The 13,782-nt window shown below is 32.9% G+C and overlaps 1 protein-coding gene across 6 annotated transcripts in view; it reads left to right on the top strand.

Moving 5' to 3' along the window:
- Window positions 1-13,782, top strand: part of Nckap1 (NCK associated protein 1) — an 82,929-nt gene that overhangs the window by 36,769 nt on the left and 32,378 nt on the right. For all 6 annotated transcript variants that reach the window (XM_023561129.2, XM_013142387.3, XM_063259406.1 and 3 more), the window contains 7 exons: window positions 2,682-2,838; window positions 4,531-4,587; window positions 5,541-5,637; window positions 5,987-6,093; window positions 6,781-6,913; window positions 9,490-9,571; window positions 12,249-12,307. In XM_023561129.2, the coding sequence (XP_023416897.1) occupies window positions 2,682-2,838; window positions 4,531-4,587; window positions 5,541-5,637; window positions 5,987-6,093; window positions 6,781-6,913; window positions 9,490-9,571; window positions 12,249-12,307 (692 nt within the window). The remainder of the gene's footprint in view (window positions 1-2,681; window positions 2,839-4,530; window positions 4,588-5,540; window positions 5,638-5,986; window positions 6,094-6,780; window positions 6,914-9,489; window positions 9,572-12,248; window positions 12,308-13,782) is intronic.

Below are 13,782 nucleotides of genomic sequence, written 5' to 3'. Positions count from 1 at the left end.
CTTAACTGGACTTGGGATTTTTTTTTATTTTGATCTGGGTTTGGGTTATTTAATTAAAAATAAGCAAAATATATCAGTTAACTAAGTACTGATTTTACTTCAGTGTGTGGTGATTCTTTGTTTTTGCTTCATTAGTTGAGTTAGCTGTCATGGATAACCTTTTGCATTGTGTGGGTAGTTTCTGTCCAGTCTTTACCTTAAATGAGAATACGGATTGCAAGGTTTTGTGTAATGAGCAGAAGAGGAATTAGGAAACTGGCTACCCTAATTGAGAATATGTAGGCATAGACAGGACATTCAGATTCAGGGTAACCACATTTGTGAAAGTATGGAATATTTACTCTCTCGAGTTGTGCTGTTTTCTTAGAATGGAACATTGACTAGAGCTAATATAGAGGATAAGAGTTATCTCAAACTCACACCAGGGCTTTTTCTTCTGAAGGTACTCTTATCTTTTTGCTCTTGATTAGTTCATAGTATGGTCCCTGGACTAGCAGCAGCATCCACAAACCTCTCAGATATGTAATGTAATCTTAATTCCCATCCAAGACCTATAGCATCAGTAATCTGTGATTTAATAAACCAGTAGATGATTCTGATGCAAGATGAAGTTAGAGAATCACTGCTCTAGATTACTGTTGCCAAGATTTATAGTAGGCGGACTATGCTGAAGATCTAGTAGAAATGCAGCTAGAATACCAATTGTACTGTGTTCTTTTTAGTCTACTCTTGCTCTTAGTTGGAATTAGGTGACTCCTTGAGAAAGATCTCTGTTTATCTCTGGAACTTGGAATGCTGATTCCTTTTTTTAAAATTGATAATCCAGATGTATTTATTTTCTGTCTTCACAGATTTAATCCAGCTTCCTTGTCTAGTCTTGATATTCTGTTTTGTTAACATTTTTGTTTGTTTGTTTTAAAAAATATCTTTTTAGCCTTTCATTCACACTTGGGTAGAGAAGAATTAATGTATTTAAAGTATACACAGTCTCTATTTTGTCTTTTTAAGCCTATTGTAAATGAGTATGTTTCACTTATAAGCTGTTATCTTAAAAAGTTACCTATGATTGATAAACTTTTCCGAGAAACTTTTTAATGTCAGTAACAATTAGTGATATTTAGTGATATTTTGTATGTTGTAGTACAGTCAGTCGTCCTTCTGTATGCATGGGTTCTACATCCAGGGATTGAGTCATTTACAGGTTGAAAATACTTGAAAGTAAGTTGTGTCTGTACTGTGTACATACAGACTTTTTTCTTACTATTCCCCAAACAATACAGTATAAAAATTTTATTCAAGAGATGATTTAAAGTAACACAAGAGATGTCTGTAGGTGTCTGCAAATACTCTGTTATGTAAGGGATTTGAGCATCTATGAATTTTGGCACCTGTAGAAGTGTCCTTGAACCAGTCCCCTGCAGAAACTAAGGAACTATACCAAGAGGTAGAAGATACTAAGTTAAATGAGTTTTACTGTAAATTAGAGCAGGAAGTTACACAAGGCAAAAATATTTTATTATTTGAGTATCTGTTATATTTTTTTGCCTGAGGTTTATTGCTTTTATAATATTACCAGACCAAATAATTGGCTTGCATTTATGGGATCCTGTCGATGAACAATGTTTTTTTGTATTTCAAGAAAGTCAAGGAAGTTAAATATACTTCAGTATTTATTACTCTACTATATATGCCTTCTTAAAGACTTATCTTGCTTGTGCACTGGCCTGTTTAAAGGAAGATTGAGCTGAGAATAAAAAGACAAATGACTAGTTGTATTTAAATAGTAGCAAAGGTAAAATATTCAGTAGCTTAAAAAATGGAATTCTTGAGAATCACAGGGAAATCTCTCAGAAAATAAGATTAGTGTGTAACTGGCCCAGTGCAGAACTTTTCTATGTATATGTGAATGTGTATGTATATGTACATAGCGGACAGTGAGTAAATGTTGAATGACTGGAAGATGAGATGTTAGTATAGAAGGCTACTGTAGATATTAACAAGCATATGTGGGATTATACATTTGTGTGTGATTTCCATACTGGATAACAAAAGGTTAAAAATTTAGAATTCTTATAATAGAAAGTAGCTTAATGTATTGGAAGGATATTGATCATTAAGGGTTAAGTTCTAGGTGTTACTTTAATACTATAATCTTAGATAAGTGATTGAAGCTTCACTTCTTCAACTGTAAAAGAGTACTACCTATCTTGTTTACTATACAGGATAGTCATGTGAGATTGTACGTGTGAAAAGACTTCAGAAAAGAAAATGTGAGATGCGTTATTCTGATGTCTATCATTTATTCTGATGACTTAGATAAGTAGGTTAGCTTTATTTTTCAGTTATTTTAATAGCTGGCATGATTATATTAGTAGTTGCTTATCATTTGTTTGAAATTATTTTTAAATGTACTTAAAAATAATTTTTATTAAAATTAACCTCATTCATAATCCAGAAGTGACATTTTGCCTTTTTTGTTAGAAGTGATTTTGCAGAATACAGAAAACTATAATTGGGAAATAAAAATACTGTTATTCATCATTTATATAAAATTATTTGTCCGTTAAAAAGTCGATTACTGATTTTAGTTGTTTGTCAATCTTAAAAACCTATTCTGTAACCAAAAGAACTTGATGTGGAATACTTTTACTTTTATATTTACTTTTTTTTTTTTTTTTAAGTTGGCTTTATTTTGTGCCATGGGATCCTAAATACTGACACCACAGCTCTGAACCTTTGGAAGCTGGCTCTTCAGAGTAGCTCTTGCCTTTCCCTTTTCCGGGATGAAGTTTTCCACATTCACAAAGCTGCGGAAGATTTATTTGTAAACATAAGAGGGTATGATATTTTCCATTATTTATCTTTTTTGGAGAAAAGTGGTAAGGGAAGTATCTTTACTGAGGTTTTACGTATAGAGAAATAGACACATCTTGCAGAAAGATGTTACCTTGTATTCTCTACTCTGGTTTCAGCAAGTTTTTAAAAACTATCCTAATGTTGGTAATAGTATTTTTATAGATAACTTCACAGATTAAAAAAATCTAGAGCTCTTTTCCTTTTAATGCATGTGTTCTAGAGAAGGAAGAAATGTAAATCATACATTGAATTATAGATAATTTTAAGTGTTACTTAACAGAAAGTATTTGACACAAAACATTTTCACTAGGTTTATGAAAGTAATTGTGGAAGTCGGGCTACTATACATAGGAAATCATACGTCCTTAAGATATCCCAAATGATTTATTTTCAGTCATTCCGGGGAAAGCAAACAAGTCTCTAAAATTTATTTATTTATTTATCTTTATTCATAAGAAATAATTTAAAAAGAAATCACCATCATTAATTGGTGATGCTCTTTCCTGTATGACCACTGTCTGCCATAGAAGATTTTCGTCATCCCTCGAAACTTGTTTTATCCTCTTTCTGATTTGCCCTCTCCTTCAGTTCCCCTGCCCCCTGTTCTTTTCTTCTGTGACCACTGACCTATGTTGGTGTAGATAGTTGTGATTTTCTCTTGCAAGTTGTCAATCAAAATATGAGGAACCTTATCCTATATGCTTTTCATCTGTTGTTTTATATGGTGGAATATTCTTTTTTAAATAGTCTTAAATACTCTTATTTATTAAAAATAATGAAACTTGTATTTTGTCATGTTACATTTGTCACCTTATTATGGAATCATACTTAAATACATGTAAACATTTAAAACTGGGTAGTCGTGTGTATACTGGGTGAAGCTATGTATATTAATTGGTACCACAAAGCTAGTTGACTTTTATTACTGTTTTTTAATACGTTATCATTTAGGAATCTATACTTAAAGTTGAGGGGTTTTAGTGTTTGGTGAGGTCAGTGTAACTTAAAAATGTAGATGATCATGGTCAAGCCACAAATATAAAAACTTACTAACTGTAGAGATTTAATATGTTTTCAACATTTGCTCAAAGAAGACATTAATCTTAAAAGTACTTACATATTTAAGTTGGAATTCATTTTGGTATGAACTGTGATAGCCAGTTTTTTTCTTTTTTAATATTTGGGAATTTAGAGTTTTTATAGCTAATATTCATGAAATTACTCACTGGTACCTATTTTGTTTCTTTTAATTAAATGATTTTGTTGTTTTTTAATTTGAAAAAAGCCTTGCTTATGGATAGCCTTGCTTAAAAAGTCAGAAGTGATAGTTTTGTCATTACTTTAAGTTCTTAAAAATCACTCTCAATTAAAAATCAGATTTTAACATCCATAGGACTAAGGAAGAAACAGATTTAAAAAAATAAAAGTCTACATGGTGAAATTTTATTGCTGGAATTAATGTAATACGAGATTATTTTTTCTGAGAAGTCTTGACTTAGGTACTAAGGTGCTAAGAAAAAATGTGGGTAGACTTCTTCCAGCAATTCTGTTTAAGGGCAAATTATTTGTTGTTGATAATAATATATTTTAAATTGACTTTTAGTATTTTACTCATTTTGACTGTTTATTAAGTTAACATTGACATGGTTCTTTTTTTTTTTTCTTTACACATAGCTACAATAAACGTATTAATGACATAAGAGAATGCAAGGAAGCAGCTGTGTCGCATGCGTAAGTACTATTTTATCTATGGTATTTTTCATAAAGTAGATTTCTTAGCATTATTTTGTTGGAGTACAAATTAATGATGTGCAAAATACAGAAGAGGGAAGGTTTCAGTCAGGGAGAAATAATGTATTACCACTAAGTCTAGTAACTTAAATTAGTGCAGACTTCAAACAGTGTTGAAGTACTGATAAAACGCTTTTAGGAAGTACCATGCAATGAAAGGATATTGTTCTGGGTATTCTGTCTTATTGGCCGCAGTGCTCACCATACCTGTAAGTTGTGTAGCTTTTTGTACTGCTGCTCGCTGTCCCAGAGTGCTGGGATTGATTGCAGGTGCACCACTCTACCACTTGGAGTAATGTATATTTTGTGTGTTATGAGGAACTGAAAAACAGAACAGTTTATGGTTTTTTCCTTCTGTTAATATATGAAGGTAAGTTCTAATTTGCATTTAGATTTTAAAATAACTAGGATAAGAATATAATTGTCCTTTTCTTTCCCCATTTTTGTTTTTGAGCTGACTTTTGTTTGGTCAGTTTCATATACTTAATAGGAATATGCTTAATGAAGACTATAGATAATCAGGTGTTTATTACATTGTATTTCTTTTCATGTGGAAGTGACAGAGATGTATATAGTAAGTCATTGATTGTCTTCAGTGACTTTGAAGTTCACTTTATAAAGTGCTAAACTATATGGTAAAAATACATAATTAATCCAGAAATAGACAACTGAATATTGGGAGATGCTTCTTCAAGGATTAATTGGTCTTTAAAGTTGGTGAAAAGCAACAATAAATGGTTAAAAAAGTAACACAGAGTAGAAAATTATGTTTATAGGAGGTTCTGCTTTCAAAATAAATTTTTAGAAGTTACCCTAATATACCAGACTACTTTAATTACCAATGGTAATTTTAATAGAAACAGATTAAACTATAATGGCATCTCTCCCTCTAGTGGCTCAATGCACAGAGAAAGACGCAAGTTCTTAAGGTCTGCACTGAAGGAGTTGGCTACTGTCCTCTCTGATCAACCTGGTTTGCTTGGTCCCAAGGTAATTAACTTAATTCTGATTTCTATAAGTGTACCATATGAGAATATTTTAAAACATTTCTCTTGCAAGGAATTTTCTGAAGACTGCATAGGATTTTTACATTTATCCAAGAGTGACTTAGCTATATTGACACTTACATGTCATACTTACGTGCATTGTTCTCACTTCTTACACTGTGTGTTCTCTCATATATATCTCCAAGTTCTCTTCTGTCATCCCATGTTAATCTTTTTCTCTTTCAAATTTAATACTTTCAATTTTGCTAACAACTTTTTACTTAGAGAAAGATAATGAATAGAATTTGTTTTCATTCTTTGAGTATAAATAACATTGTTCTTTTTTTTAATAGGCACTTTTTGTTTTTATGGCATTATCTTTTGCCCGAGATGAAATTATCTGGCTACTTCGTCATGCAGATAACATGCCAAAGAAGAGTGCAGATGACTTTATAGATAAGTAAGTTAGTGCAATAGGAAATCATGTTTTGTTCTGATTTATAGACTGTGAAGTCTGAGAACTTACATTTCTACTTTTTTTGGGTTTCTTCATACTTTGTGTAACAGGAATATTTGTAATATATCTTTAGATGATAGAAATTAGAATGTAAAGACAATTAACTTGAAATTGGGGATTTTAATGTTTTCTCCATGGTACAGTAGGTGGTGATAAAACTTATTTTCTTAGTATGCCCAGTATTTTCTATGAACTTATTTTTCAAAATTACTTACTACACAAACCACTTAAGTAAGAATTCTTATAGAGTATAGTTGCAACCCAGTATGTCATTTGAAATGTCTTCTCTTTTTAATCTCAGTCTCTCAATAAGAGTTTGACAATGAAGAGAGAAATAACAGCATAAAGAAACATTTTACTTCCAGTAATTCTTTTCATCTCTGATTTGTTAATGATGTAATAAGATATCCAAACTTTATTTTCCCTTTGGATTTCTTTAGTCAGCTTTTATTCTTAGCTTCCTTTCCCTTTCCTTGATTTCTTTATTCATAAGAAATAATTTAAAAAGAAATCAAGACTAAATATAAAACAGTGCTCCAAGAAAAAGTTCTAGAAGTAATATAAAAAGCATTTAATGTTTTGTTTCATAAAAATTTATTTTCGAAATATTTTTCTTCACTTGTTAAAAAGGCACATTGCTGAACTAATATTTTACATGGAAGAACTTAGAGCACATGTAAGGAAATACGGGCCTGTAATGCAGAGGTATTACGTGCAGTACCTTTCTGGCTTCGATGCTGTTGTCCTTAATGAACTCGTGCAGGTAAAAAGCATTTCATGTTTTTTTTTTTTTCTTTTCTGCCTTTTTAGTAGTAAATTTGTTTGTTCAGTAAACATTTATAAAATTCACCTATAGTGAGGTGTGATGGCACATGCTTGTAATGTCAGTATTCTGGGATCCTGAAGTAGAAGGATCACAAGTTCAAACCCAGCCTAGGCAACTTCACAATTAAATGAGACCCTGTCTCAATATAAAAAGTAAGAAATAAAAGGGCTGCCGATGTAGTTCATTGCAAAGTTCCTGGGTTTAATCCCAAGTGCTGCCAAAAATTAAAAAGAATTTGTCATATGTTGAGCACTAGAAATACAAGTATAAGTAAGTCATGGTCTTAAACTGTCAAAGAGATTATTTTCTACAGACGCAAACCAGTTGGTCATAGTCTAGTATGATAGCTGTTGTGCAGGTAATGTGGAAAGCTCAGTGAGACCTGGGAAGGAGGAGGAGGTTAGGCATAAGACAGGTTTACTATTCAGAAGGATCACTCCGCATTGGTATAGATAATGGATTTCTGGAGGCCAAGGGAAGATGCAAAAAGTCCAGAAACAAGAAAATTGCTGTTCCTAGCTAATGAGACCTGATGAGAGCTGGAATTTGACATTGGTTGTGGAGATCGAGATGCCAGAGACAGTAAATCTGGTAATTAAGCAGTGGAGGAAAAGTAGAAAAAAAGTTTTTCATAGTGTGTTAGAAGATACCCAATAAGTAAAGGTTTCATCTAGATATTCTAATTTAAATACCCTAATTTTAATTTCGAGTTTTCTTTATTGCTTATTAGTTTCAGCTTTTAAAAACATTTATGATTTTTGCTGACTTACTTTCATGTAAATTTCCTTTATTTTTATTCCAGATAAACTGTAAGGAAATAGTATTTTGCTCCATTTTATAAAATCAGAGATGTCTAAAACTACTTTAAGCCAATAAATAGTACAAATGAAAAAGCAGTGAAATTTATATTAAAATCCTCTATAGTTACTGGTTTTCTTAAAACACATGTACTTCTTATATCCACTAGATGGTGCTCAGACAACTCCTTTCTAGAATTACCCAAAAAAGGCTGGGGAGGGGGGCGCCACAAAAAAACGGGTGATATTCTCTATAGAGTATTAACACCTTTATTTATGAATAGACAAACCAGAGGCTGTGGTTATTATTTATTATTTATATTAGCATATGGTCAAACAAGGAAAGCAAAAATGCAAATTGTTTATACGAAGTGCAGTTTACCAGTACTGAGAATATTCTTAACATTTTTTGTGATTCTTTCTGTTTCTCTTTTTTTTTTTTTTTTATTTTTGGTACGGGGATCAAACTCACGACCTTCATTTGCCAGGCAGGCACCTAAGCCACTGAGCTAAATCCCCAGCCCTATTTTTTGTGATTCTGATGTTAATAGAAGTATTAACAGCAAGAATTTATGTTACCCTGATACTCAAGTTGTTCGACTTACTCGTATATCTTACTGTATCCATATAATAACTCTGTTAGTGTAATTACATTCATAATTGTTTGTTGAAGAAAAAGGCCTATGTAATTTTCTTAATATTACACAGTTCATAAGGAATAGAGCCAGTATCCAAACCTGTCTTATCTCAAGTCTGAGCTTTTTTTTTTCTTTTTCCTTTTTATTGGTACCGGGGATCGAACTCACGACTGCCTGCTTGTAAGGCAGGCGCTTATGCTGCTGAGCTAAATTCCCAGTCCCAAGTCTGAGCTGTTTATCACTTTCTTCAGTTGCAAAGTATAATCATAAACTATAGCTTTAATCTTTTGTTAGGATATACATTTAGACTATTACAAACTTGTTTATATAATTTTAAGGTTAGTTTTTTTTATTATGGTAAAGTATATGTAACAGAACTTAGCATTTAGCCATGTAAGTGTATAGTTCAGTGACATGGCCATATTGTGTAGATCATAATGTTTTGAAAATTATTTTTGTGTGTATTCCTTGTAACTCAGCATCCACTTCGTTAAAAATGGATTTTATAAGCACTTATTTTAGGTTCCATTTATTAAATATTTATTTTGTTTTTCTGGTTTGCAGTACTGGAGGTTGAAATATACAAATTTTGGCAGTTGTGTGCATTCATATGATTTTTGCTGTCCCACTGTCACATTAAAAACGCAGAACATTTCAAACACCTGTAAAAGTTTGCTTGCATACTTCTATAGTACATTCTGTTACATACCCCTAATGATGATTGATTTTCTGTAACTAGTTTTGCCTTTAAGACAATTTATCACATAGATAGAATCACACACTTCATACTGTAATTTTTTTTTCTTTCACTTTAGTTTTGAGATTCATGATGTGGTATATATAAACATTTCCTCCCTCTTGCCTGGTTTTTGCACTTTCGGGCACAGGGTTACAGCCAGAGCTCAGTGCCTGCTAGGGAAACACTGCCCCATGGAGCTGTAACTCTGTCCTTCATTCCTTTTGATTGCTGAACAATACACCATCCGATAGATGTACCAGGTTTTTTACTTATCCACTAGTTGATGTACCTAAAATTGTTTTCCAACTAATGTCCTTAATGTGACCTTTTGTTTTCCAGAATCTTTCTGTTTGTCCTGAAGATGAATCAATCATCATGTCCTCCTTTGTTAACACTATGACTTCCCTAAGTGTAAAGCAAGGTAAGTCTTTTTAGAAATTAAAGACATGATTTCTTCTAATGAGATTTTCAGAGTTTACTATTAAGGAGAAAATTTAACAGTTGACTTCTGTAGAATCACATATCTTACTTTTTGATGTATTTGTCTGTTCTCTTGTCTTGACTTTGTTTTCTTTGAAGCAGAGTTTTCCAAAATACGTGTGAGATGTTTACAAAAATATTAAGAATTTTATCATATTTCTTATTTAAGAGAAAAAGGCATTTAGAATAAAAAATAAGCACGTACTGATGTAATGAAGTATATATTTGGACCAGGCATACCTATAACAATGCTAAATACTGTGCACAAATTGTTTAGTTTGTGCAAGATAATTTGTAGATCAGTGATGGTGAACCTTTTAGAGACAGGTGCGCAAACTGCAATCTAAAACCCACCTATTTATGGCAAAGTGCCAACACTGCATTTAAACCTGAATACTGAGGTTTTACTCTAGAAAAAGCAGCTCAAGACACTTGGCTCTTGTCCCAGCAGAGCTCTGTGTTCCTGTTAGGACACACATACCAGAGATTCACTACCACTGTTAAATACCTTATCCCTTTAATCTACCTCATTTTTTTATTTGATAGATTTGGAAATAAAAGGTTTGAAAATACACCCGTCAGTTATTTGCCATAATTCATTCAAGCTTTAAGAGCCATTAAATAAGAATTGGAATTTGAGCTCAGGTCTCTCAATCCAAAAGTTGATGGGTCGTAACTAAATTATCTGTCCATTATTTAAACATTCATTTAGGAGATTGATATGATGTTCTAGTTTTATGGTCTTTAAACAGAAGGAGAATTAAATATGTAAGTATTTGTTATAATCAGTCTTTATACTTACTACTTTTAAGTGATGAAACTCCTATGATCTTGAGTGGTGACATTTGTTTACATGGAGTCATTCTTTGGGGTTTTAGCATCCCGCCCAAAGTTTCTATCTGTAAGATCTGTCAAATTTTATACTGTTCCTTCAAATAGATATATAAGCACATTGAGAATCAAACAATCTAGGAAAGAAGTCTACTTCATTATAGGATTTGAGAAGTGTTTTACTGTTCAGCTCTGAAATTTTTTAATTTTTGTGTTTTGATTGTAAAGTATATATAATGTAAAATTTACCATCTTAACCACTTTTGAGTGTATAGTTTAGGTGTACTCATGTTCTTAAAATTTTCATTTGTACACGTAACATCTGCATTCATCATAGGGGGCAGGTGCACATACTTCACATATCTTACTGCTTTGTATTTTCTTTCCCCTCCCTCCATCTCTGCATTCCCCTTCCTATTTGCAAAGGTTGTATTGCCCTGCTTTTTGTTGTCTCCCCCACCCTTTTTTAAAATTATATGTTTGAGTTTCTCATATAAGGACAGTTATCTGATATTTAAGCTTTTTTTGTCTGGTTTATTTCACTTAACATGGTCTCAGTACAACCATTTCCTTCAAATGACTCAAATTTATCTTTTATGGCAGAGTCGTGCTGCATTGCACATACGTACATTTCCTTTATCCACTCGTCTGTTGGATACATAGGCTAGTTCCAGGCTTTAAGTGTTAGGAATTGTGCTGTTATAAACATGGGTATGCATGTATCACTGTGGTATGTCTTTAACTTTTGGGAAGGTATAAGGAGAACAGCCAGTCGAATGCAGTTACTAGTTCTGGTTTTTGTTTTGGTACCGGGATTGAACTCGACCTTATGCTTGACAGGCAGGCATTTATACCATTGAGCTAAATCCCCAGCCCTAGTTCTGTTTTTTTGAGGAATCTCCATAGTGATTTCCTTTGTGGTAGTATGAGTTTTATGTTCACACCAACAATGTAGAATTATGTATTTTTTTCTGTGTCCTCAGCAGGACATATTGCTTGTTCATAAAATCTCCAGAAGTTTTCTGTCTTGAAAAACTAAAGCTCTGGCCAGTTTTTACAACACTCCCGTTTTCCTCTTACCCCAGCCCGTGGGAGCCACTATTTTCCTTTCCTTCCAAGGAATTTGATTGCTATAATTGCCCTGTATCTGTGGAGCCCAATAGCTTCATTTTTTTTGTTGTTGGTTTTTTGAGACAGTAGCTTGCTACTGTAGTTCATGTTGCCCTTGAACTCACAGTGATCCTCCTCCTCAGCCTCTCAAGTCCTGAAATCACAGGTGTGTACTACCACACCCAGCCAGACAGCTCAACCTTAGGTGACTGGCCTATTTCTTGTTTTGTCTGCCTGTCATACAGGGTTTTGCTCTGCTGTCCAGGCTGGCCTCTAACTAGTACTGAAGTTACCTTTTTGCCTCATAGTCCCAGGTAACTTGGGCCTCAGGTGCCTACCACCATGCCTGGCTCCATGACTGTTTATCTCACTAGGTAGAATGTCCTCAAGGTTCAGCCATATTGTGCCATGTGTCAGAATTATTTTTGTTTTAAAAATTGACTAAAAGTCTGTTATGATCATATGCTATATTTTATCTGTCAAAGGACGTTTAAATTGCTACCACATTTGGCTATTATGGATAACACTGATGTAAATATGATTATACATATTTGAGTCACCGGTGTTTTATTTTGCTTATATACCCAAAAATAGAATTTTCTTAGCTCACATTTACAATATTATAGATTTATGAAAACATTAATTTGCTTTAAATCTTTTTTTTTTCACTATTGCAGTTGAAGATGGAGAAGTATTTGATTTTAGAGGAATGAGATTAGATTGGTTTAGGTTACAGGTAAGAATAACTTTTCATTGTTCTGTTTTATTACTGAATACTTTAGTTACCAAAGTTTTATAGCAGGACTATATAAGTTATTGAATACTTATTGAAAAGATTTACTTTATACCACTAACTGTAAAAGAAGCATTTTGTACAGTTAATAAATACTTACGTACACTTAAGTGTACTTTTATTTAAGCCAATACAATTTTGGATAAAATAGATTATAATTTTAATAATATTTAGAAATCAAAATCGCTGTCACTCCCTTATCTTGATTCAGTGTTTTAAGGTGACAACACAAAATGTTTTTTTTTGATATAGTACATAATTGTCATGTAGTTTTTAGAACCTTTGAAATTGAAGCCTCTTTGTATTGGAGGCTTGACAAGAGACTGTGTTTTCCTTTAAATGTTTCTAGTAAGCGTGGGAAGAGGATAAGGGGAGAAATTCTGTGCTTTGAGGGTTTGTGTAAAACTCAAGAAGGCATAAAAGATGTTAAAAATAAAAGACAAACTTCTAAAATAAAAATAGCTTGTACAGGAAAATGGCAACAGTAAGTGAGGGGTGATAAAGAGATGTGTTTCACTTTCCAGTTGATGGGCTACATTTCAGATGGATTTTTAAAATCAGATTACCTCATTGTGTCATTTCTTTTTGATTTGTTTTCACATTGGTATTTAAATTCTAAGTTTTTAATGGAAACCAATCTTTTATAATTAAGGAAGAGAAGGGAATTGAAGAAAAAGAATTAAAGTATTTTATGTACATTCCCTAGGATGAATGTAGTCATTATGTGTATCTGAAATTTACCAATAAAATTAATTTTTAAAAAACTCTTAAGTTTTTAAAATAAATAGCAAATGTGAAGGTTTTTATTTGACTCAAGGCAATAAATGATTCATCTTTATACTCTAAAGCTGGTTAAAAGCTGGGTATGGAGGCGCATGCTGTAATCCCAGCACTTGTGAAACTGAGGCAGGAACATTAGAGTGAGTTCAAGACCTGCCTGAATTGCATAGCAAGACCTTGTCTCAAAAAAAAAGCAAAAGCAAAGCCAAAACAAAAAAATGGTCAAAGAGAAATCTAGGATCTGTTTGTCATAAATCTGCAGAGTACATCTTGATGTTGGATTACTGTCCTTATTATTCCTCATTCCTTTCCCTTTCTCGTCAGACAGACAGACAAAGTGTGTAACTGTTTTCTCTCTGATGTTGCTCTCTCACTGATGGTAACATCATCCACTTAGTCCCCTTACTGTTGAGTTTGAGATTTGATTTTTTGTCTTACAGCACGACAGTTAGTTTCTTACTGTTTTAAGAATATTAGTAGAAATCATGGTGCTCCGGGGGCAGAGACTGGAACTGAGTTACAGCACAGGAAGCAGCATGAGCATCAGCTTAGCCACACTGCATTTCCCTGTTCCTGGGTCTGGGCAGGTGGTACAGGGAAGCGCAGATGAGCGCTGTTATGCAGTGGAGTTGTGTGAT

The sequence above is a fragment of the Cavia porcellus genome, unplaced genomic scaffold (genome assembly GCF_034190915.1).
Source record: "Cavia porcellus strain 051 isolate PalLab524CR breed Dunkin Hartley unplaced genomic scaffold, mCavPor4.1 scaffold_12, whole genome shotgun sequence".
NCBI classification, from domain to species: Eukaryota; Metazoa; Chordata; class Mammalia; order Rodentia; family Caviidae; genus Cavia; species Cavia porcellus.
This window is presented reverse-complemented; position numbering and strand designations above follow the sequence as displayed.